The 26,140-nt window shown below is 35.3% G+C and overlaps 1 protein-coding gene across 2 annotated transcripts in view; it reads right to left on the minus strand.

The window, feature by feature from the left end:
• The window catches only part of LOC145670604 (uncharacterized), a 123,880-nt gene that overhangs the window by 87,009 nt on the left and 10,731 nt on the right, over nucleotides 1-26,140 (minus strand). The window contains exons 1-2 of one of the 2 annotated variants that reach the window (XM_081739398.1): nucleotides 17,461-17,560; nucleotides 6,863-6,931 (exon numbers count right to left, since the gene is read on the minus strand). In XM_081739398.1, coding sequence (XP_081595524.1) covers nucleotides 6,863-6,931; nucleotides 17,461-17,462 — 71 coding nt within the window. In that variant the 5' untranslated portion in view covers nucleotides 17,463-17,560. Of the gene's footprint in view, nucleotides 1-6,862; nucleotides 6,932-17,460; nucleotides 17,561-26,140 lie in introns of those variants that run through there. The other variant, XM_081739397.1, reaches the window with a different exon arrangement.

Consider the following 26,140-nt stretch of genomic DNA (forward strand, 5'->3'; position numbering starts at 1 on the left):
ATGCAAACCATTTCTGACACGTTCGCTCAGCTAGAGCATGGTCACCATACACTTCCACCAAAATACGATGACTTTCAGTCGCACTTTTCTGCATGTTAAAGTAATGCAGCAGGACACCCCGCAAAAACACTTTAACAGGCACAAATTGCGCCATGTTCACTTAACTACAAACTGGTGTTGTTGACGCTTTAATCCACTGCCCTATACTACGAACGATACGCGATGACAGGGGTTTGCAACACATGTGTGGATACACGGAACTGTGGGACGCTCCGTTCGTTGCGCCATCTCTTGTCCACCCGCACGAATTAATTCCTAGACCAAATAAATACTTTCAGTTTCCTACTATATTCTTCGAAACCAATTATTTTTCTTTTAATGCACTGCTTCTTAAACACTAGTTTCTTCATATAGCATAGAAAACAACTAAGATTATTTTTTCTAATATCTATTTATTTATTTCTTTAAAACAATACATTACTCTCACTGACAATTCAGTTGCCAGTACTTCAGTATTTTAGCTCTAACTATTATTTACATGTGGTAGGTAGTCTTATAATACAGTTCTCCTGCAGTTACGATAACATAAAAGAAATGATATATACTATGAAAATTAATCTTCCATAACAGTTCATATACACAGCAACTGCATTAACGTTGTCCCTATTGTGGTTCAAAACCCATTTTACTGTTAATATACTGTTCCTTATAACCTTGTTATTATATAAAACATAAATTTAAAAAATAATCCAAACAGTAGTTAAAAACCTAATACGAAATAAATCTCAACACCGCTTTAAAATATAATTTACTCATTTACTAATCAATCAAAAGTCCCAGATACAGTTAAATTAATCTTGGTGTGAGCATTAGTGATTCATTCGTTGTGCAAACATTCGTTTTCGTCAAGCTGTCTTAAACACGGGCTACTTCTCATCTTCGTCAAAGAAATCCACACTTTTCAATAGATATACTTTCTCGTTACAAGCATTAGTAATGGTTCAAATTCCACTTTTAATAACAGCCCTCCGAAATCGCTCGTGAAAACCAGCAAAACAGTAACTAAAAATTCCAAACATAGTAACTTCCGTATTTCAATCCAATACAATTGCATTGGGTAAAAGAGCAAAACCACAGTTCGTCTTAAATGACCAAATTTAACTCAATAAGTGCAAACTGCACAATATAATCTCTTTAACGTTTAGGAAAATCTAATTTCTTGAGCACAACACTTCTAATATGTTATAACTGTATGCCATGTATTCGCTCACAACTATATATATATATACACTCTATATGCAGACAACTAAAACATTAAAATACTATTTTCTTATGCATTTTGTAACAATTACAATAAAGTTTAAAATTGTCGAAATTCAGACTAGTTTTTATTAAAGTTTAATATTGACAGAAATCTATTTCAACTGTAAAAAGGACATGTTAGCTATTATTTCGTTTCTGGCGGTCGTAACACCATTACAAGAATATTTTCTTGTTTTTTTTTCTAAGTTACAAACAAGATCTATAAATAAAATACCCTTTTAGTTCAACAAACATTCATCACACTTCAAGTACAATACAAAATCGTATCAGACTGTCCGTAAATATAATATGCAACCCTCAAAACATTTTTAACTTGTCGGTTGCATAATCTTCTAGGTGCCAAAGTTAAATATTCATGCTCATCATTATTATATACGCAAAATGTATCTGTCTCTCCAACACGCTAATTCCATCGTTCACAGTCCTGCTAATAGTTATCGCCAATGGTGTTGGTTACCTTGTACTTAATGTTATGAGTTCTAAAGTAAAGCACTTTTAACCAAACTATACGTTCAAAGTGCTATCTCTTATTTAAAGCAATTGTTTCCATCTGCATATGACTAATCCTAATAAACCAAGCACACCATTACTATCACAATCTGCGCTGTCAAATAATTGTCCGTCTCTTGTATTGCCTTAAAAGAGTTGTTACCTACACTGTTTAAATAATGTCAAAATTGTACCTAACGTACATTACGTCTTATTAGATATATTTTCTTTGCTAGTATGTATGAAGTTATATAAACACCTAGTTTTGTATAAAGAGTATCAAAAGTATAATTCTCCAATAAGCGCTACAGTAAGTTTCTTTCCTCCTTCATACACATTAAATAGCGCTAATCATAAAAAAGTCACTTCTGAAACTAAATGCTTTCGCTCATTCCAAGTGTATTTTTAGTTTAAACATTGTGTGTAAAGTTCTCCCGTTTCCTCCTACAATCCCCGGTTTCCACCAAATTATAAATGTGTACTTTATTCATCCAAATATAATACATAGAAAAGCTATAGTGGGTACGCAATACAGCGTTCACCTCTGGTGCATGGGGTCCTTAATTCAATCCCAGCTTGTTTCAAGTTAGCTTTTTGGTGCACAAACACTATGTGCGTGGGTTTTTGTCGTGGTTCTCCTGCTTCTTCCCACTTTCTTCATTCCACCATATTCATTAATTTCTCATCATCACCGTCTCCTTTAGTCTAGCCAGTATATTCGTTGGATGTAAAAACTTATAATAACTTTTATGTCGATATTTCAGTATTCAATATTCATATCACACATTATCCAATATTTTCGATATTTCATACAACTAAAATCCAACGGTTTCAGTGAATCCATATTTTAAGGCCAATCTATAACTCCTTTTCACTAAAAAACCTCCGCTATATTTCAACAACAAACAATTCAGAAAAATAAGGTTTGTTCTCCACTGTTTCTATTAACATTTTTTATTTCCTTCACCACCTAAAAACAATAAAAGAATTAAAAATTAATTATTTGCTGTATTACGATTTCCAATTACAAAATATAAGTATAAAGTTTCCCTTTTAACTTCACTACTACATTTCATCCTGGGTAATATGTTCAAACAGTCTCGGGTCTCTTTTTATTGCCTTAGCTTTCAACATAAAAAACCCTTAAGTTCAATCTGCGGTAACGTTAAACGTTCTGTCGGCATATAACCTCATTGTTACAGTAGCGTTTATGAAACAAAACACAACAGTTTACAATAATAATAATAATAATAATTCTTAACATATACTTTCTAAATACCAGTTATACGTCTTACACAATTCATAGCTACATATAAGTAACAACATCTGCTAAGCAAAATGTTTGCCTACGGCTTTTCACGTGGAAGAGCTCTGGTTCGATTCCCGGAGGCGCATTCCGTTAACTTTCTGTACAATATAATTTATATATAACTGTTATGTCTTACACAATTCATAGTTATGTATAAGTAACAACATCTGCTAAGCAAAATGTTTGTCGTACGGCTTTTCACGTGGAAGAGCTCTGGTTCGATTCCCGGGGGCGCATTCCGTTAACTTTCTGTACAATATAATTTATATATACCTGCTATGTCTTACACAATTCATAGCTACATATAAGTAAAAAATTTGTTAAGGAAAATGTTAGTCGTACGGCTTTTCACGTGGAAAATCTCTGGTTCGATTCCCGGGGCGCATTCTGCTAACTTTCTGTACAATATAATTTATATATACCTGCTATGTCTTACACAATTCATAGCTACATATAAGTAACAACATCTGCTAAGCAAAATGTTTGTCGTACGGCTTTTCACGTGGAAGAGCTCTGGTTCGATTCCCGGGGCGCATTCTGCTAACTTTCTGTACAATATAATTTATATATACCGGTTATGTCATACACAATTCATAGTTATGTATAAGTAACAAGTTCGCACTGCAAGCATAAAATTTAGCGTACGGTTCTCCACCTGGGAGAATACTAATTCGAGTCCCGGTGCAATAAAAAAATGTTGATTCCCTACATATTACATTATACTATATCTTAGTCACGTTATAATTCCCTACATATTACACTATACTATATCTTAGTCACGTTATAATTCCATAAAAGTACACCGAGTCATATCATTTTTCAATGCCGGAAAATCCGCAATCAATTCACGATTAAAACAAACAGTTCCGTCCCCCTTATACTCCCAACAATTACAATATGTTTCTTTCCCATATAAAAGTAAACAAGTATACTACAAGAAACCTTTCCAGAAGTTTCGAGTGTGTTCTTTCCCCTATTCCAACAATAATAAGCTTAGAAAAAAGATCTAGAAGTTTCCAGTGCTTTCTTTCACTCATTCCGACGATCAAAATTTCTAGAATATTCTCCAGCAGCAGCTGCCGCGTTACATGTGCTGCATATTAATGAATTACCTTGTTCTACGTGTGTGATCTGCATATTTTATTTCCGAAAGGTTTTTTCTGTATTCTGCTTGTCCAATTAACATTTCTTTTAACCGGAAAAAGGTATATCCATTCTTCAAACTGTCATACTATAAAAAGACCGCCCGTAAAAACAATTATTATGTACAACATCTCCACGGAATATGTAATTCAAAGCTATTCATCAATGTCAAGTTTGATTTTAACATGCAAGAAAGTAAAGCAGCTTGCTACGCGTTATGAATACATAATTAGGAACTTACTTTACTTTTGTATAACAAGCTACTCTGGTGGGCCTAATGTAACCACAGATGATGAAAATTAAGTCTCGTTACTGTGTGTTATTTTTGAACTCTGAGTGATACAACGGTAATTAACATATCCTTTCACATTTGCCATTAGGCCTATTCTTTATTTGATAATATGTAGAGAGTATGAAAATCGAGACTGTTTTTTTTAATAATAAACTAAATTTATTTTGGTGTTTTAATAAGCAAGTTACTCGTATGCCACCGCTATATTAATATTAACACAAAATGTAGCATATGTTATTGTCACAATTATTGATAGCCTACAATAAAAATACATTATTTTCTAAATAAATGTTTCGTTTTTTAAAAACTTAACACATTTTTGCTTACTTTTTATTTTGACTTTTCTCCAATTTCATAATGTATGTAGCAAAGAGTAAGATTCTAGTTAACATGTGTTTTGTAACATCTTGCCCCAGTGTGTGTAACAACCTACCCGAATTCGGGGTAAATTGTTATGTTTCATCTACGTGTATAAAGTAGTAAACTGTGGGTTTCACAAAATGCACAGCTAAGTAATACTCACCCTATAATGTTTACGAAGGACCGATGTATAAAATGCGAGTTTATTTTTATCTCTGTTTGTAGTATGTACCTCACAAGAAATTAAAATTTGAAAATTGTAACAACTAGCCCCGGTCTCCCCTACTTTCTCGTTTTTAATATCCCGTCAATTCCCTGTCAGCACCAGAAGTCACACTTATAACATTATAATCAGAAGTCAACTTCCATCCAGTATAAAAGCATACTCCATTCCATCATCAAGCTCCTCTTCGAGAATTTCAAAATCAAGCTGTCCTCATTATCTCAGAATATATGGAATACATGAAGAATGCATAGCTGTATGAAGAGCGGAACATCCTTACCTCAAAAATATCATCAAGCAGCAATCACGAAACATCTGGAAACACCTACACCACTTTCACTATGCTGTTCTCCAGTACGTCGAATATGTGCTACACATCCATGACAGAGCTACTGTAAGCGTTCCAGTTCTCACAACATTTCATTCTCTTCACTCATAACACAACTATACATACTATTACCCAATAAGAGACATTAATTTACTATTTACAAACCAAGATACCATACCATCGAGTAAGTTCATTGCAGTTAATTGAAGACTGACTATAGTAAGAAAAGATTTGTTGCATCGTATTTGTTCAATTTGTGTCTCTGATGAACTGAGAGAGATTTCGCCATGAAGCCACTGTGTTGGATGAGCCCAATTCAGCATATGGACGGTCAAATTGGATATCTATATCAGGGAATGTTGAACAGTGAAGGGAAAGTGAATAGCTTCGGAGCTAAAGTTGTCCAAACGCGTGAAGAAACGCATCAGAGCACCCGTTATTCTGAACACAAGGAACTGTGCATGAATTGGCGGTCCCTAATGGGGCCTACTTCCGATTTTCAGCCGACGCATTCGGTGTTCACTGCAGTCAAGGTTTAATTCTTGTCTGCTTTAGAATCACCTTTAAGTCCGAAAATATCTGGGAATTCTATTGGGAGAATGCATATCTGCCACTCCAATTTCTCGAATTCGAAATAACACGTATTACGATGTATTTTTCCATGCTCTTGGATGGTTCTATGTGAAACAATCCACTTTTCTTCGAATACCCATATTTTAATGCGAGAATGGCCTCTTATATTTTGTCGGTGTATTTCATTAACATCTTGTATGTACAGTGTGGTCCGGAAGTGGGCGTACCCCTAGTTGATGATTTATGACGGTTTTAAGTTTTACCCACATTTGTTTGGTAACATTGCTTGGCATTGTCTGGCAAGATTGCTATCCATATTCATTTGTTTTCCGCTTGGTAACAGTTATTTACAGTGAAGTAGGAATAATCAGACGTTTCTTGGCCGCTGGATTGGAAAAGGTTGTAGCTCCCTTTGCCTGGCCTCCAAGAAGTCCCGATCTGACGACACCAAACAATGCTTTCTGAAGTTTCATAAAGCAACAAATTAGAAACACTCGATATCATACAACTCAGGAATTACGAGCAGCTGTGGAATACGCCTTCACCCTCGTGACTCCGAAGTACCTCCGCAAAACATTTGCGAGAACTTGGCGCAGAATTCAGCTGTGTTACGACATGGATGGTGACCATACAGATGTTTGTGACTCTTGAAACTCTTAAGACTTCAAGGTAACTGTGTACAGACATTCTACCACAACTAACACTATACTGTTGAAACGAAGGAGGGGTAGGCCCACTTCCGGACCACCGTGTACTGAGAGTACTATATACGTTACTGACAATTTTTCATTTTAAAAGTTTTAAACCCGTATATCAACTTACCCACAGTACGTTGGGGGTGCTATTATCCAGGATATACCCAGTAGAAGAAAAATTGGTGATCCATGAACCCTGAAATTAAAAGAAGACAATTTAAATTAATCAATTAACATTGTGAATTGTGATAATATACTCGCTCATAATTCTGAAATTTGTTTTGATTTGGTTTCACTTCAACCTAAAGGTGCAAAAAAAAGGTGTTTTTTTAATGGATGGATCCAGATTTTTTATACAAATCCAGATATTTTATATTTTTTATGATTTTGTTATTCAAGTACCACCTTTTTGTAGTTTATTCTACTTTTTTAAGTGTCTTTACAATATTCATTACTTACGAGTTCTATATTTAGTCTTCCAAAGTGTCTGAAAGATAGACCTGCACGGATCGAATTTTTCGGCCCGAGCCCGGCCCGATGAGTGCTTTAAAATTCTTGGTCCAAGCCTGGCCCGGGCCCGATAAATTTTAAAAGTTTCATTTTGTAACATTTTTCACGGGCACACTTCTTCAACGTTTGCCTTTATTCTAATTATCGTTTAACGAAAGTCAATAATTATTAAAGAATTGCAATTAATCGGCCCTAGCCCGGCCCGACCTAAAGAGAAATCAGTGTCGGTCCGCCCAAGCCCGGCCCGTGCAGGTCTCTAACCTCTTGATATGTGTTTTACTGTTTGCCTAGTATGGCTTTCCTCATACTCATGCTCGTACTCATGATTACTAGTCTCATTTGGGGTCGCACTCACGTTTGAGAGCTCAATTCTTTCAATTGAGATCGCGCTCAATATTTTCAATTGAACTCGTGCTTACTCGTGATAAAATCACAAATACATGTTTTAGGTTAATCCTGAATCTAGGTGTGTACTAACACACACAACTGAAAGAAAGTAACTAGTATATACACACACACTAGCGTCAATTACCTGCTTTACTGAGCTAAAATAAGAAAAATTAGAAATATGTTCTGTTAGTCACTTTCTACTGGTACTGATGCTCTCTCTGATATCGGTCATTTTCGATCATTTTTATATATATATCTCCTCCCTAACTCCTACCCCAAGTTGCGGGGCTAAAAATGGAGTTAAACGGCATCGGAAGAGTGATTGTTAATCTCAACGTCCCCGAAAACTGTGAATTCGACACTAATATAGGTCATTTTCGATCATTTTTTGTGTATTTCCTTCTCTTCCCCCCTCCTAAGCTGCACCGTCAAAGTGAAATGATAAAAACTATCCCAGGCCCGAACCTCATCTTTATAGAAAATTTCGTCGAGATCGGCCTAATGGTTCAAAAGTTATTAAGTCATAAACATAGTCACTTTCTATTTTATTAATACAGAAGATAGATTAAGGTTATTATTTCAACTTAAATTTTAAAGTATACTTTGGAGGTGTTTTCTGGGGAGAGGGGGTTAACCGAAAAACCCAGTTAATTTTTGCACTTGGCCAAATTACAACAACCTTGGTAGACGCACTTTAGTTCCAGCAAATTGTTTAATAGAGCTAATAGGTTAACGTTGAACGATAGAAATGTTTTACTAGACAGTTTAATAGTGTTAGGAGTAACTGTTCTGAACATTAGGAGATTTTTGACAAACAAAGTCTCCCAATTTAAAATTTATGAATAAATTAAAACTTCATTATAACTATACATAACATTTATTGAGTCCGCTTAAATTCGAGAACGTTTAGAACACTATCCATGTTTTTTTTTAATGGACTCTATGTAACATTAACGAAAAAAGAAATTCTATGAACAATCGTGTTTAACCAACATCATACAATAATTAGCGACATCATACCCAAAATAGCCATTTATAGCTTTGATTTATTAAACTGAACTCTCTCAAACTCAGGATAAAATGTTTCCCGAACAAACAACATGTCAAGAACACAAGATTTCTTACAAAGAAAACAGAAAGAAAGAAACAAAATGTCGTATCTATTTCTTGGTTTGACACACAATCATAGCTATACATTTTGCAAATAAAATTAGAAAAATAAACACACTGCTTAACAAGACTGCACTTATTTAATATAAAAACACGTTTACACGTGACGTTTCGATCTTCTAGCCAAGATTCTCATAAGACATACACTCTTCGTACACGTGAGTGTACGTCTGATGAGGATCTTGGCTAGAAGATCGAAACGTCACGTGTAAATGTGTTTTTATATTAAATAAGTGCAGTCTTGTTCAGCAGTGTGTTTATTTTTCTTATTTCTTGGTTTATAATACTTTTTTTCACGTTTGCCAGATTACATTTAGGCAACCAGTAAAACATATAACAAAATGTATAACTTTCAAAAACTTGAAGAGATGGTTAGGCAACCAATATGACATTAGGGATATGATGGTTGCATAACGTACACTTGTTGCAAAAAGATTTGCAATGCCAGTTTGAAAACAATCAAGACAAGCAAACCCCGAACTGAACATACAACTCACAAGGGCTGGACGTGTAAACGCACTTTCTTAATTGTCGAATCTACTACTATGAAATGAAAGTTGTACTTGAATAAGAAAGTTATAAAAAGTCAAAAAAGCAAACATTTCCTTTTTTTTAAAAAAAAAAAAAAAAAGACTTTTATATAAAACAAACTCCATCTCCAGCTTTTTTCTGCATGTCTAGGCCCAATACACTGAGGTAACATGTCAACTTGTCAGATAAATGTGGGACATAGGTCTTTGTAGAGTGTGGTTCAGTGCATAAAATAAGGTATAACTAGGTGACAAAAGTGTCGCCTAGTGGCGAGCTAGTGCCGCAGAGTGAACAGTCATGTCGCTTAATGTCGCCTAGTGAAAACGTTGATAAAATGCAAGAAAATGGATAAAACATTCTGATCAACATCCTTGGATAAAAACGCTGACATCTTGTAATGCTGAATAAGTAAAATTGTTGATCGAAATGGTAGTTGATGTTCACAATGATAGGCGCCAGTTATCTCTGTCTCCGTATTCCAGACCTTCGCGGTCTTCAGCGCACATGCATACCAACGTACTAATTGAGGTTTTCAAGGGCAATGGATTAACTACTGAACTTCCAGAATTTAGCCCATTCGTTTCATCACTACAATACAGAAACCCGGCGGAAAAGTTTCCGATAAATTGGAAAAAGCTGGTATTTTTGCAATACACATTGAAGATTCTGTAGACAAGTACGGAGTTTATAATAAGTTCGTCACTTCTCGATTTTTATCCGAAAATCTAGAATTAACCATAGTGTTCCTAGGAGAAATAAAGAGAGATACACGAGATGCAGAAGGACTTCTAGATACAGTTAAAATGTGTTTGCAATACTTAAACATTGAGAATATAGCGAAATAAAACTTACAGGCTTGACTACTGATGGTGAAAAGGCTGATACTTTCGAAAAAAGTGGATTATGGGTTCGGATGAAAGAATATCCCGATAGGAATATTTTTTGTGTATGGTGCATTGCCCACCAAACGGATTTGGTTCTAACTGATTTGGAATCAACAATTTCAGAAACAAAAATTTGGCAGAGTAATATGAAGTGAGTTGCTACTTATTATCGAAGATTTACTCTTAGTATCCGGCTATTTGAGGCGATCCCAAAGTGTATTTATCGCTCATGCGTACGCTTGGAAGACTCTGACCATGTATTTAAAAGTAGATGGCTAATCACAAACGTAAAAGCAATAAAAACGTCAGCTCGGGCGTATTTGTTGCATTTCGGAACAATAGACCGCCTGCTGTTTAAAAGATTTCAAAAGGAAGGGAAAAAAGGAAAGACGTGTTGCCAGGCAAAGGGATTGTACCAAGAAACAGCTGCTTGGAAGGATGGTTTGTGCAGAGTATTGGAACTCTGCTATTACACACCTGGACCTGACAAAAAGACCCGGAAACCCACTGGCTCACAGTATGATTTACAACTCATACTGTAAAGTAAAATCACTGAATAGCCACCTTGGCCGCGTTCGCTACAGGGGGTAACGCTTTCTCAAATAGCCTAAGACTTAGTTTCGAAGAGCTTGAGAAAATTGGCAAGGAAATAAATGTTTAAATTATTTGTTTTCCTACTTATTTCGAGGTGCGTTTTGTGGAGCATTTGATAAAATTGGGCCAAGCTATTTGGAACAACTTACCATATACGAAAACACACTGGACGCCAATCACTGAAAATGCAGAAGCAACAAAGGTAGAAAAAAGCTACTGCCAGAGGATTCCTGCGTCTTTGGAAAGATAATGATCAACAACATCTCACTTGTCTCATCATGGATTTACTGAAGGGAAAGAGTATATTGGTATACAAGCTTTTCCCTCATATCTAATCCGTCTATCAATACAAAACTTGGTACACACATTTCTTATCCCCATGTAGTATTTTTCTAGATACATTTGGATTGTGTGCTTTTACCCGAGGCCACTCCAAAGTTGATGGAAGGGATTTCTGGAAGGAATTTTCCCGACATTTTCCCAATCTTCCATGTTCAGATATGTTATGGGCCCCAATACATAGCACCTCTGGAAAGATTGTTTCATGCTGAAGAGAATGAACTATAATCCATGACTTCCCAATGAACAGTATTGATACAATAGCTATTTTCCTGCGAGTCTACGATTTTCTTTATACTAACAGGGTTAATGGGCCCCAGAGACTTACTTATTCCGTTATCCATATCACTTAATTTTTTGTACATGTACATATATTTGTAATGTTTATCGAGTGGACTAGGTTTGATTCGGATGTCCGGATGATAGGTTCATGTCCGTTCCTTCTGACATATTTTAGTTCTCAAGGTAGTTATTAAGATTTTGATAGTGATTTTTCAAAGTCAAAGAGTTCAAAAATTTTGCTTTTAATGATTTGTAAAAGCATAATCGAGAATTCTGATGTTCCATATATGTATTTACTGTCTGTTACGTAACTGTTGTATTGATATCTTGCTATGATTCTGTAAGTGATATTAATGCATAAGGTACTTTATTATATGTATTCTATAAATGTCGTCATGTATAGTAGTCAATGACCTCACTGCAATTAGCTGGCTAGATTCGGTGTCGCTAAATTTATAATGATGACTTCTTCACTAATATAGTCTAGCGTTGTAATATGGAAATAAGGTGTTCAGATAACGTTACTCAGCCTCTGCGATACTAGTGAAATGACATCGGAGCCGTGATTTTAATGTTCTTTCTCTATAGCCTCCGCTCTGTTGATTATTACCACACCGAAGCGTGGAGTGTTAACGTATAATATATTTTGCCCGTCAAGTGCGTAATCACTAACTCACTTTTAGTGAGGAAAGTATTAATAACATGGTGTAGAATAACAAAAAGCATCAACTTGCAAACAGAAAATTAAATATATCGTTAATATACAATTTTACTCGACACAATCTCATTTTTGGAATTACTAAGTGAAGTTGCTCTCATATATGCACAGAAATTCCCTAAGTTACACGTATTTGTTCACTGTATTTATGTAAGTTCGATACCTGTGTTAAATCATAAAATAATAATGTATATTTTACTTAGGTTAATGGATCTATTTCTTTATTTGCTTACTTTAATTCTGCTTCATAGTTGTTACATCTGTGTTGTATGCAAAAGGCTTTGTATATTTTCTTACGGAAAATGCAAAACTATGTGCATCTAATATATCAAAGAATGAATTCAAAACTTTGCTATGCCATCAAAGTATGAAAGAATAATAGGTAGATTACGTAGGGAAAAAATAGTGTTGTATTATATGTTATTGTGAAGTTTTTATTTGGTAAATAAAACCTTTCAATTTGATTTATGTGTAAATCATTGTTCTAATCATCACTTCTCTTTCATCATTTGCTTTGGACGTCGTGATTACTTTTGGTACATTTTATCCCTTTCCGCCCAAACCCGCACAATCGTGCGGGTAGCTTTTCTGTATTACACAAGCGACAATTTTTCATTTTTCACGCTCACTACGGCTTCAAAACACGCACAATTGTGCGGGTCCACTTTCTCAGAACCTACGACTGACCCACGCATTGTTTTAATCAAAATGTTCTATACAGTAGAGCGTCGATTATCCGAAGGTCGGTCAACCGAACGACCGCTTAACCGAACTGTGTACTCGTTCGCACCTGTTACTCTCCCACCCTACCGTCCATCATCCCCCTCACTCCCAAACCAAGTTTCCCACAGTAGTCGCCGCACTGAGCCACCGCTGGCGGAACATTGCTTCTACTGGGGCCTTCATAAGGCGCTGCTGACCGGCCAAGCCGCCAGTCGCTGTGTTTCAACAATCAGCACACTTCTTTTTATGAATAAATTTACTGTACAGTACTTCTTTTTGGCAAATAAACATGTACAGTTCGATTATCCAAACAAACCAGTTTTCCGAACACCCATGTCCCCCAATTACTTCGGATAATCGACGCTCTACCGTACATGTTTCATAAAAACCAGTTTCATGAAAATAATCTAAGAATTTCAACGCCCATGTGGAAAGGGATATCGTCGGTCATCTTTGGATTAGAGTTAGTTAAAACATAGTTAAGGGGATCCCGTCTAGATAGCGTATCGTGGACGATGCTTAAATCCGCCCATATTTTCCGTGTCTTCTAATGCATACTTTATAAAATATATTACAGAAAGTGTGATACTATAAAGTGTGATATTCAGTGTTCACTGACATGTTCCTTCTAGGCGAGGCGACTTAAGTGTGTGACACAAAATGTTAGTGTGTAACGGGGCTTTACGAGACCTTTAATTTGATTCCTTATATCATGATGCAAGCTGTTCTTAAGTTCTAGTCCCCTAGTGAAAATGTCTTAAAATATGCATTGGAGGGAACTTGAGTTCTTCATTGTGCTTCATTTAGTTATTTGTAGCTATTTCTTTCTAAAGTTAAATCAGCCGTGTAGACAATACTTTTTTTTTCTTTTAAAGGACGGACAGATTGCTTTCTCAAAGGCCCAGGCTCGTACATATTAGGGGGGATGTCCGTGTTTGGGGTCAAAATTTTCGATTTTTCAAAAGTAGCATTTTCAGAATCTACAGTCTTTGAAGTTTTATTGCGGAAAGTTTCCTGTTCATACGACATGAGATTCCCTTCGAGAAATGCAAATTATTGTGTGCTTCCGTTGTATTTTCAGGCTTAAATATATCTATTTTCCGTTGCGACGTTCATTCCAGGTTGTTTGACAATCCTACTCTTCTGTAATGATGTAGTAAATATATTTTTGCTTTGCCGTTCCGAAAAGAATGCACAGATCATTTTGCTTACTGTTGTTTACTGTTCTGCGTTCACAGTTCTTTGTTTTCCTTATTAGTCTGTGTTAGTAAACTTAGTGCCAAAGAAATTGATAACTTAGAGGTATATAAAGCAACCAGGGAAGACGTTGGCGATCTGCAGGAGATAAAGAGAACAGTGTGGACACCTTACTTTCATGAATATTCAACTGACGAGAAACCAACGCATATGCTTTGTCCCAAAGGAGAAAATCTTGGTGTGGGTATAAGAGATCTCAAGCAACTGAAGAACATTATGAACATAGACATTCATTACGTGCTGCAGTGATGGATGCCATCAAACCTATCTGCTGAGCTCTTGTGGATCCCGCCCTTTTAGGAAAATGTTTGCATGGGTAACCACCGAATCCCTAATGAAAGTTTCAATGCACCGATATGGCAACAATGCACAAAAACTACATTTGCGGGCTCAAAATTGTACAAATTGAAGTGTATGATGCTGTTCTCTGTTTTAATGGTAGCCGTGAAGCAAGAACTGGTGTTCTGGAGAAGATGAGAATTTCAAGCGGTGAATACACCTCCAAACTTCTACGAAACATAGACAGAAGGCGTATAACGAAACCTGAGTTGGCAATCTTGAAAATTACCAAGGAATCAAGAATGAGGAAAAGAAGGTGTAGGAAGGATGAAGAAGACACAGCCGAAGACGAAGAATATGGTTATCGTGCTTTCTGAATTATGTGATCGTCCTTATTGATGAAAATCCATTGTAAATTTTAAACGTTTAATTTCTCAGAATTACATTTTTGGACATACATGTACCATTTTCTCACAAACTATTAATGCTAAAGTAACCAAATTTTGCACAATAGAGGTACTCATATGTACCTCTACTTACTGAATTAGAATTATAGCATAGTTCCTTTATTTCTCTTAATTATTGTTTCATGAATATAAAAAATCACATTAATTAAATACTTCGATTTAAAAAAAATAATTATTAGCTTTGTATGTAGCCTAGAAAACTAAAGCCTGTGACAAACATTTTGGCATTTCAGCTAAACGAATAAAACGCAAGCTCTGACGCGATGTTGCCGAGTGGTAAGGTGTATGGCTATGGCGATGCAGACGAACTATAGCGCGATCAGGTGGCAGAGGATAGAGTGGATGTGTACAAAATAAACATGGCAATACTGCTGAGCTCTCATTTGCTAGCAGCATTTAAAGAGAACTTGGAGCGCCGCCTTCAAATGCCAAGATGTTTGTAACGCCGTTTAATCCTAGTTCCGTAGCATTACCAGCTAGTGTAGGGATCGTGGTATAAAAATTAAACGAATCCCTTCAGTAGTTTTTTTTAAGTAGTTTCCAAAAAAAAAAGTACAAACATAGCTAAAAAAAAAAATATGAGCCCATGCCATATGCGTAAAAGGCAAGATTTAGGTGAAAAAATTAATACAGAGACACAGAGCTACTATACACATCTACCGACCAAGAATTAAACTTCTGCTAGCAATAGCAAGGTGTTGGTTGGCAAATTTCTCGCAAGCAGCCAAAACACGGACATCCCCCCTTAAAAACAAATCAAGTTTTCTTCAAATATGAAAGCGTTAATAACATATTATACGTATATACATTCGTACATAGTTCAGCAGCACGAATTTGTCTTCAACATTGGGAGGGTGATGGGTAAGACCGTTCCCATAATCTTTCTTTCTTTCTTTTTTTTCTTAAAGCGATGTTCAAAATACTTATGAAGTTGAAAAACAATGTTGTGGAGGGTCAGGGGAGCAAACAATGGGAGGCAGGCAGATTTGAGGCATATTCTGAGAACGAGGGAAGACTCGTATTACTGTAGATGAATCTGATTTGTGAGATGAATCTGTTGTATATTATACGTATATCAGGCGATGTAGATCTAGTGCCAGTCGGACAGAAATCATAATTTCTCCCCAAAAATCACATTTCAAATCGGATTATTGGAGGGACAGTCCCCCAATTCTAAGATTGAGGGAGACATGTCCCCCTCATCCCCCTGGGACTTGCGTCAGTACATACGTTATATTATTATTACATTTGAAGAATGCCATTTCATTGAAACATGGGTATTGACAATGTGTGAAGTTTAGAAATGAAATGAAATGAAATCTTTGAGTTTTACGTCCCACGGTATGCCGGTTAGGCTAAAGGAGATGGTGATGAGGAGTAATGAATGAAATGATGGAATGAAGAAAGTGGGAAGAAACGGGAGAACCCCGAGAAAACCCACGCACACGGTGTTTGTCCACCACAAAGGCTGGGATCGAACCCGGGACCCCAAGCACCAGAGGTGAACGCTCTACCACTGAGCCACCGCGGCCCCCGTGTGAAGTTTAGCTTTGAATCACGAGTTGTATGAAATATATTGATAAACTACTCATAAAAAAACAAAAAATACTTCTCGAAGTCGATTTGTTCCACCCTTTGTTTATACAGATACGAATACAATTTAAAAAAAAAAACTAAAAAATCATCACAATTTACAGTTAAGTAGATGAGTGTAACAAAATAGACTATTAATTCCAGTTGTTTTAATTACTTTAATGTGTTGGCCTCATTTAAAATGGCTACGTTTTTGTTTCATTTTCTATTATAAACATTCTCCATTGGCTGTAAATAGTAAGCAAGTTTAATAAACAAAAAATGTATTTAAGTTTAACGTTAGTCTAAGGGAAACGTTGATTAAGGCAAATGAATGAGGATGGAACAATTGGTAGAATGAGAAATTGGGAGGAGACAGGACAACCCCGAGACAACCTACGAACACAGTGTTGTCCACCACAAACGTACTTAGCCGAGGATCGAACCAAGGACCCCATACACCAGAGATAAGGGCTATACCACTGAGCCACATTGGCCCCATGTTAAATAACCATATATGAACTCAATTTAAAGGCGAGATCCCCATTCCCGTGGCTACACTCAAAGGCTATATAATTTTCATATATATATAGTGGCGGATCTAAGGGGGGCTATAGGGGCTATAGCTCCACCCTTGACGCTCAGGTATACACTGGATAAAATGGGCTTCAATCCTGCTTTACACTGGACAAAACGGCAAAATATGGTTTAGCCCCTCCCTTGATCATATCCTGGATCCGCCCCTGTATATATATATGAAAATTTTATATATATTCAAATTTTCATGATCCACTTATATAATTCAAGCTCACCCCCTTTAAAAATTGAAATGCACAACTGTATAGAATCATTATCATTTTCCTTTAACCGGATGTTACAAGACAATGAAAAGCTATTAACAAACATTCAACAACGCAAATAGTTGTTTTTATTTAGATGCAAAATTTGTTTTAACAAGATGCAATATAGGGTTAAAATGTATATCGTTAATATTGTATTTGGTACTTACATGTTAGTTTCGCGTTGTTTCTCTACGGTAACTTTGAAACAACACTGGAGAGATTATACAATAATTGTTATTTTATCAGTTATCTGACATAAATAACAGAAGTTCTGACAGATCTAGAAGAGTTTTTCTATAGGTTATGAAAACAGGTTATCGATTATCAAAAGATAACGACTGATTAGTTTTATCTTGACTTTATAAATATTACGCTTTTATCTTCTGTACATTATACGTTTCGAGAAACAGTATTTTGAACATAAATTTATTTTCTTCTCTTTTCAAAACTCGTTATTGTGTCTAGTGTTGTAAATAGAAAAAAAACCGTTCGTTTTTTTTTTAGAAATGTACGTTTTTTTTAGAAAAAAAACATTGCCTCTCGTTTTTTTTCTAAATTTCGTTTTTTTTCAAATAGTCATTTGTAATGTATCTTACGTCATTTAAGTCTGAAGTATTTTTATGTGGGTGTAATTACCATAAAATGCAACATAAATTAAACACTAGATACTGATACGGTACAAATATTTTACAATTTATATGAGTAGCGTACCTACTAATAATCCGTGTTTCTGTACTGTTTCACCAATATCAACGAAGAAATAAAAGTATAAATGAAAATTTGTTTTTTTTTTTTTCCGTGAAAGTAAGCCTTTAATAAGTACGAAAATAATATCACGAACAGTATAAAATGCAAATAACTTGTCTAAAGGTAAAAACTAATACTAATTTGCCTACTAATATTTTTTGAATATCATATAAATAATTTGTCGACTAGATATATGATATGCATTGCTGGCTCTACCATATGTGCAACACGTGCATTTGCACTGGGCTGCAATATCTGTCATAAGTGTTTTATTTAAAATAAATATTTCTTGTTGGAGATAGACTTCATGATCATGGTAGCTAAATTTACTAAGCCAGGGGGGCTTTGACGCAAATTGCGTCATTGAAATATTTGGGGGGATTAAAATCTATATAAATATGCTTGAGGGTGTGTAAAAATTAATCGAAAAGATTGTTTTTTTTTCATGGAAGAACACCTACGGATAGACAATTGAGGGGGGTGCGTCATGGACATGAGGGGGTGGGCACCACTGACTAAGCTGACCTTCTATTTGAATACTACATTCATAAATTATGTTTAGGTCGCATTACTTTAAGTAACATGATCAGTGCTAAAGCAAATGGTAAAATAAATCCCATAATAAATTGCTTGATTGTTGTCAAATGCAGGAACTCAATTCTCGAATGCCTGTCCCCTTTGGTTAGTTATCAAAGTTCTGATACGAAAGCTTCTCTTGTCTTTGTCGCAAATAAGATTGTTATCATGGAAAGTGGAAACACTTTAAAAAAAATAACAGATGTAGAAGGAAAATAAAGAAATAAAGGTAAAAGAGCTAGTTGCACTATAATTGCAAACTAATATGTTGAGATTGAAACTCGATATTGAATTCTATAAAAAGGATTACCATCTTTCAGATGTATTTGCTTTATCTTTCACTAACATAATAGATTAATATTTAAAGAAAAAAACAGACACAACAATATTGTATTTGTAGTAAGTATTTAAGCCTTTCTGAGTGCGAGTGTAGTTTCCCTCCCTTTCGTTGTTCATGCTGGAGTAGCATACTTAAAATCGTGACTTTTAAGATTTGTTCTTTCTGGAGAAAGATTTAGGCGGCAAATTACGTCATTGCGCGGGCGACAAATTGCCTGGGGTCAGCCCGATGATATGTACATTCATGTCCACAATGATTGTCGCATATCTATAACTGTCTTCTTGTAAGAATATAATTTGATAATGATTTTGCAGGGTACTTTTAATATTACGTGTATAATCGGAAAATGTATATTTGTTGTAAATTTCAAAGGAAAAGAATTATAAATACGAAAATGAGAAAGAGTAAAAGAAACTGTTGCTAAATGGAAAGAAAGTTTTATTTTTGTTTTATTGTTCTTATTTACTGCTGTTTTGACATGAAATTTGCCACATACATGTCTTTGCCGATTATACACATACTAATATTATAACAAATACCAGGCGGATTCGTTATCAAATTATATTCCTACAACAACATATTTATAGACATACAACAATAATCTTGGACATGAGTGTACATACAAGACATGAATATAGGATGACATAATTTGAAGTAATGCAGGGTGTTTCAAAATGAATATTAGGGTTTTGAAACTTTGTAGTATCTATTACAATTAACTTACAATTATAAGTATTATCAAATAAAAGAGCAACTCAAACAGTTTTGTACACACGCATGCCATGCATTGTTTCCTCTGTCTGCCGTTAGAAAGAGCAAGTAGCAAAGATGGAGACTAGAGACCAGAAAGCTTTGTGTGTTTTAACTTTGCAAAGACTGAATCTGTAGTTACAGTGCAACCGTCTGTGTGAATTGAATGTTTTGTGCCATATGGCGGAAAGTTTATGGGCCTTTCTCACCTATTGACTCTATGCATGGGCGGCGATTAGGGGGGGCAAAGGGGGGCAGTTGCCCCCGCACTTTTTTTAAGTAACCAATTAATGTATATAGTTTCATTTGGAAATGTAACGATTTTGTATGTGTTACTGATTAATAGGAAAAAATGCTGCCATATAATATTTGCTGTTGCGTGAATACGTATTGGTTGTCTTCCCGTGGAGTAAAGAAAGCTACAGTAATTGCGTTTTAATCGCCACAGAAAATAACCCCAAAAAATAACCTATTGGAGCACAATTTCAGCATACTTTCATTTCTTCTTACAAGGGCTCGATATGTTAGTGAGCCGCTTTGAAGCTAATCGAAAGAACATTATGCAAAAAAGTAGGGCCTATTTCACAAGTTATTCTTTAATTGCACAAAAATTGACAGTTCCTAAAATGTCTTTTCTTCTTTCTAAAGTAAGGAATATCGATTAAAAAGAGCGTGATAAGAAACAACTTCTACCTTTTCCATTGTTTTGTAGTGTAATATACGAGTGAAGTGTTGTGTTTAAGGATGTACGAGTGTATATACAATAAAATTTAGTAAATTGAACATAATTCTAGGTTTTAAGTTTATTTTGTATAACTGAAGTGTGGATTGTAAGTATTGTTGTGTTTTGATGTGTTCCAAGAAAGTGAAATCTGCACCTAATGGCAACGAACATATTTCAAGAAGTTGCAAAAGCAAATATTTCTTTAAATGTCGTAGCATATGCTTGTAGTATTTACTGTCTTTCATTTTCTAAGAGTAATAACATACATTTAATAGCATGTGTGGAATTAAATATTAAGTTTTTCATTAATCCTCAGTTTCAATATAACTTTTGCAAAACAAGCATCATTATTCATTACTATGATTAATATTATCCTTTCTATTTATTTGTTTTGCAAATTTATTAAATGGTCTGATCACACAATTTTCCAGACAGAATTTTAAGATGTTCATGAGCAAGGAATCAAATCTCTTCTTACACTTTCGTTGTTTAAGAGTACAAAGGGCTAGTATCTACTTGCGTTGTTCTTCTCAATTTACTTAATAAACTATTATATACGATATACGGTATTTTAACTGAAAATATAGTATCCTATTAGTTATACAACCTTTCGTCAAACAAAATGTTAGAAACAACCAGGAAAACTAACATTTATATACAAATATTCAGATCATGTCTTTCCCCCTCACTTTTAACGTCTAACCGCCGCCACTGACTCTATGTGTGCCATGTGACGAATGAAGCTCACATCGAACACTTGAAGCAAAAACTGTTTGAGGTGTTCTTTTATTTGATGTATTGTTTATAATTGTGCGTAAAATGTAATAAGTACTGCGAAGACTTAATTCCCCGATATTCATTTTGAAACACCCTGCATTTCTCAGCATCAGTATTGGAACTAAGATGTAAAAAGGAGAAATTGTGATTGTTTACAACAACGATATTATTATTAGTCAAGACTATAATTAATACAACAACACAAGTTAGTAGTCAAAAAATGTAATTAAATGTATACTCGTAACCCTTTCGGACCCAGGTGGCCAAAGGGGCACATACGGATATGTCATTTTTTTAATCCGCTCCTGTATGGTCACTAATTAAGATATCGGTATATATATATATTTCTTGCCAAATATGGTTGGTCCATAGTTTATCATTTTAGTTTCTTTTTCTTCTGTGTGTCGAATTTCCCTCTCAAATTTCACCCCAGTCAAAAATTCGAGAATTTTCTTTATTACTTTTCCCCTGTAGCTTCATTCGTTGTAGAGAGACCTCCTTAAGACTTGTCAAGTAGATACGTCCGATGGATACCTAATTGTTGACATCAATTGGACGGGCTTGCGCGCAGTGTTGCCAACTACGGAAATTAAAATCTCCTTTAATTTGGGCAAAAAATTCGAAATTTTTGTTATAAACCGTACCTATACGTCGGAATGCAAGTCAACTTACGTCAGTCGAACATTTGTTCTTACTGAACAAACTCGGGTACATATCGTTACAGTGGGGTAATTAGGGGAAGCACGAAAAATTCGGACTAAGGTTCTAACTCTTGATTTTCCCCTACTTTTCTCTTCATCGAAATATATTTTTGGTAATTAAAAGCATTGTTTCTTAAATATCGCCATGATACTTGTAGGATATATTAGTAATGTACCAGTGTTTATTTTAAGATAGTTTTCGTCTGTCTGGTGGCAGTGTTGCCACCTACGGAAAATTTTAATTCAATATGTTAGGGGAAAGTTACGTGTTTTGTCTATTATATCCCTCTTGTTGGCTACATAGGAACAAAAGTGCCAGTATCTGAAAGTCTTGTCTTTACCCTTCACAACGCACTATAGAAAGTTTCAATAGGATAGTTAGGGGAAGTACAGTTAAGGTTTACAGTAGATCTTGTTCTCTAAGTGGAAAGATAACTGTGATTTTTTTTAGGTAGACTGAAATATTTTTTAATTACCTGCATACTTTATTAGATATTGTCACAATACTTGTAGGGTATATTATAGGGATACCGAAGCTTCTTTTAAGATAGTTTGTGTGTGTCTGCTAGCACTGTTGCCAGCTACTGAAAATTTTAATTTCCGATTTTAGGAAGAAATTTTGTGAAAAAATCCCTTTTTGTGTCTATTATTTCCCTCTTGTTGGCTACATTCGAACAGACGTACCACTGTCTGAAAGCCTCGCCTTGGCCTACACAGCACACCATAAAAAGTTTCGGTAGAATAATTAGGGGAAGTACAGTGAAGGCTTATAATAAACTATGTTCTGTAAATGTTAAGAAAATTGTGAATTTCTGAGGTAGAATGAGATTTTTTTTAAAAAAAATCATGCTTACTTTGTTAGATATCGCCATGATACTTGTAGGAAGTATTCTTGGGGTACGAAGGTTTACTTTCAGATACTTTACGTCTGTTTTATGACAGTGTTTCCAGCCAAAACAATTAATTCCTGATTTTAAGTATAAAAAAAAATTGGCAAATTTCCCTTTCCCCTCTATTATTTCCCTCTTGCTCGCTACGTTGCCACAAATGTACCACTACCTGAAAGCCTTCTCTTTAGCCTACAGAACGCACCATAAAAAGTTTCAATAGGATAATTAGAGAAGCTGTAGCCCCGGCATATCTGTTGGTTTTTGCTTCTGTGGCGTAAAAAGTGTCAACATTTCATGTGTATGGAAACAGAGAATTTTTCTTTCTCTCTTTGAATGGAAGACAGCGACTTTAGATTTTCACTGTACCTTGTCAACCACCAAAGAATTTTTTTAGGTGACTTAGACCCATATGGCATCAGTGGTGCTAGATACAAAAATCTTGAAATTCGGTTAGGGATTTTTTGTAAATTTTCACCCCTACATTTCCCTCAGTAATTTCCCACCCGCTCGCAAAACTGCAATGTAATGTACACCAAAAAATAGCCACATTCCTTTTCTAAAAAACAAGGTCTTAACCAGCTCAATAGGGTAAATGGTTTTTGAGCAATAAGTCACTAATTGACAAAGTAGGAAAACGCCAAAAATGATCTGTGTCCGAATGGAATAATCACACGATTTTGCCCGTATAGGTACAAGGAAACAAACGATTTGTAAGTTACGAGGGCTTCGATTCAAGTTCTATTGATTATTTCAATAATCTTCAAGATAAATCAATAAATAATAGCTGCCAGAAAAAAAACAGACATTTGAAAAAAAACATGAAAAAGAACGTTTTTTATTGAAAAAAAACTTCACAGAAAAAAAACCGTTTTTTTACAACACTAATTGTGTCCATACATAAGGTGTTGAGTATCTGCGGAATCATTCGTTTTTAATCGACTTAAAAAGAAAGGTGGTTCTTAGTTTGACCTGTATTTATATATGTATATCGAGGTATGTTCAAAAAGTATTGAACCTTCGCTTACCAAAAAGTCATTTATTGAATTGGAAATCCAAAACATTAAGCCCCTTGAAAATAGCTACTTGGCAACAGGGGCGGATCCAGGACCGACTTCTGGGGGGGGAGGGGCTTGTCATACTACTATTTTTAAGGGCTCCAAACTTTGGGATGGGTTTTATTTATATATATAAAATAAGAAAGTTACTCCTTCTGGGGGGGGGGCGATCGCCCCGGTCGCCCCCCCCCCCCTGGATCCGCCCCTGCTCGGCAATGCACACACTTCTCCCAGCTCTTCCCCATTATTAGAAACACTTCTGGAACCCAGTTTTTGGAAAGGTGAGAAACCGTGCCGTCGTTTTCCGCATGACTTCTTCTTTTGATTCAAATCGAGTCCCTTTTAGTGGCATTTTCAGCTTGCGAAATAACCTAAAGTTACACGGAGCCATGTCAGGTGAGTAGGAAGCCTGACGACATACATGAATGTTGTGTTTAGCGATGAAAGCATGAACCTAATTTCACGGAGAATCTCCTCATGCAGGTAAATCCAAATGAAATCGACCAATTTCCAGGTCAAAGGTTGCTGACAAAATTTATTCATTTTTATTTTTTTTTAACCTAAGATTGTACCACATTTAGAGAGTTGAAAACGGGTATTAATTTATTTTTTAGCTGCACAGGTTTCTTTGTGGAGGTCATTTTGTATAGGCACCTGAGTGTATTTTGCACTTTTCAGAGGATTCTTTTAAACACTGTAACTTTTTAGGTTTTAAAGATAATGAGTTCAAACCAAAACCATGTGAAAGATAATGGAATAGACAACATTCTGTGTTCTGTGCACATTGAGACGTACTTTAGAACGTTAAAAAAGGAAGTTCTGAACATTGAAGTTGGAAACCTAGAAATGGCTATTTTTGGAAGGTACATTTTAAAACGAAATAAATAAAACCCACCTTCAATTTTTGTCTACATAGAGACTAGATAATAAACAACGTCTCAAATAAAATTCAGATCTGAGAATCTTATACTTGATTTTTTGGAAATTTTTAAACTTTGTGAGTTTTCGAAAATCGTGTATTTTCACCATCAAATATCTCAGGAAGGAGGCAAGTGAAAAGTCCCAGATTTGCACAAAATAGACGATAGTTGTGCAGTAACAAGTGGGTAAAATTGCATCACTGAGACTTGAGTAGTTTCTGAGTTATAAGTTGTTGTGAAATTCACGATTTTAAAAACTGAATAGATGTGCAGGTTTTGTATTGATATAGTATCACAGGCATGCAATTTATCTATGTTTCATCAAAAGAAGTGCAGTCAAACAGCAGGAGATTCGAGATTTGCTACTTGTAAAAGAATTATCAATACCAGATCATATCATAGATTTGTACGTCTGACACAAACACAAATCAGATGTTATGAATACTCACAATCAGATAAATTTACTGATTGCAGTACTTCAGTACTTCCAGAACATAGCATGTTGTCATTTGCACCTAATGATACCGTAGCCTGTATTTATGACAGAAATGGCGAATTGGGGAATTGAAGACATCAGTTGGAAAATACCGGTAACGATCTTTTTGATAACTTTTTCCATCCCCATGGCTCAAGAACCTCTTTTAAACTATGTACAAATGACAGTGTGGATGCCAATCACTAAAGTTCGCCGGAAACACACCCACAGAGTTCACAACTCCTATAGGTCGTACTTTCAATGTCAGTGCCAAACCCTATACATAAATTAGTCAACTATTTACCTCACTGATGTCTTAACAGCAGCGCTATAGGCAGAAAAGAAATAACAGACTACTTCCGTTTTTTGTACAAGATATGATTCATAAATTGTGCACATTTTACCAATTTCCGATTTTTCACTCGTGTCCTTCCTGAGATACTTGATGGTGAAAATACACGATTTTCGAAAATTCGCAATGTTTAAAAATTTCCAGAAAATCAAGTGTATGGTTCTCAGATCTGAAACTTATTATGGACGTTGTGTATTATCTAGTCTCTATGTAGACTAAAAATTGAAGGTGTCTCGTTTATTTCGTTTCAAAATGTACATTCTAAAACAGACAATTTTAGGTTTCCAACATCAATTTCAGAGCTTTTTCCCCCGACATTCTAAAGTACGTCTCAATGTGCACAGAACACAGAATGTTGTTCATTTCATTGTCTTGCATATGATTTTGATTTGAACTCATTATCTTTAAAACCTAAAAAGTTACAGCGTTTAACGGAATCCTCTGAAAAGTTCAAAATATGCTCAGGCGCATATTCAAAATGGCCGCTAAGACAAAGCCTGCGCAGCTAAAAAAAAATAAATGAATACCTGTTTTCAACTC

Source organism: Thermobia domestica, chromosome 14 (genome assembly GCF_964235325.1).
Source record: "Thermobia domestica chromosome 14, izTheDome1.hap1.1, whole genome shotgun sequence".
In the NCBI taxonomy this organism is placed as follows: Eukaryota; Metazoa; Arthropoda; class Insecta; order Zygentoma; family Lepismatidae; genus Thermobia; species Thermobia domestica.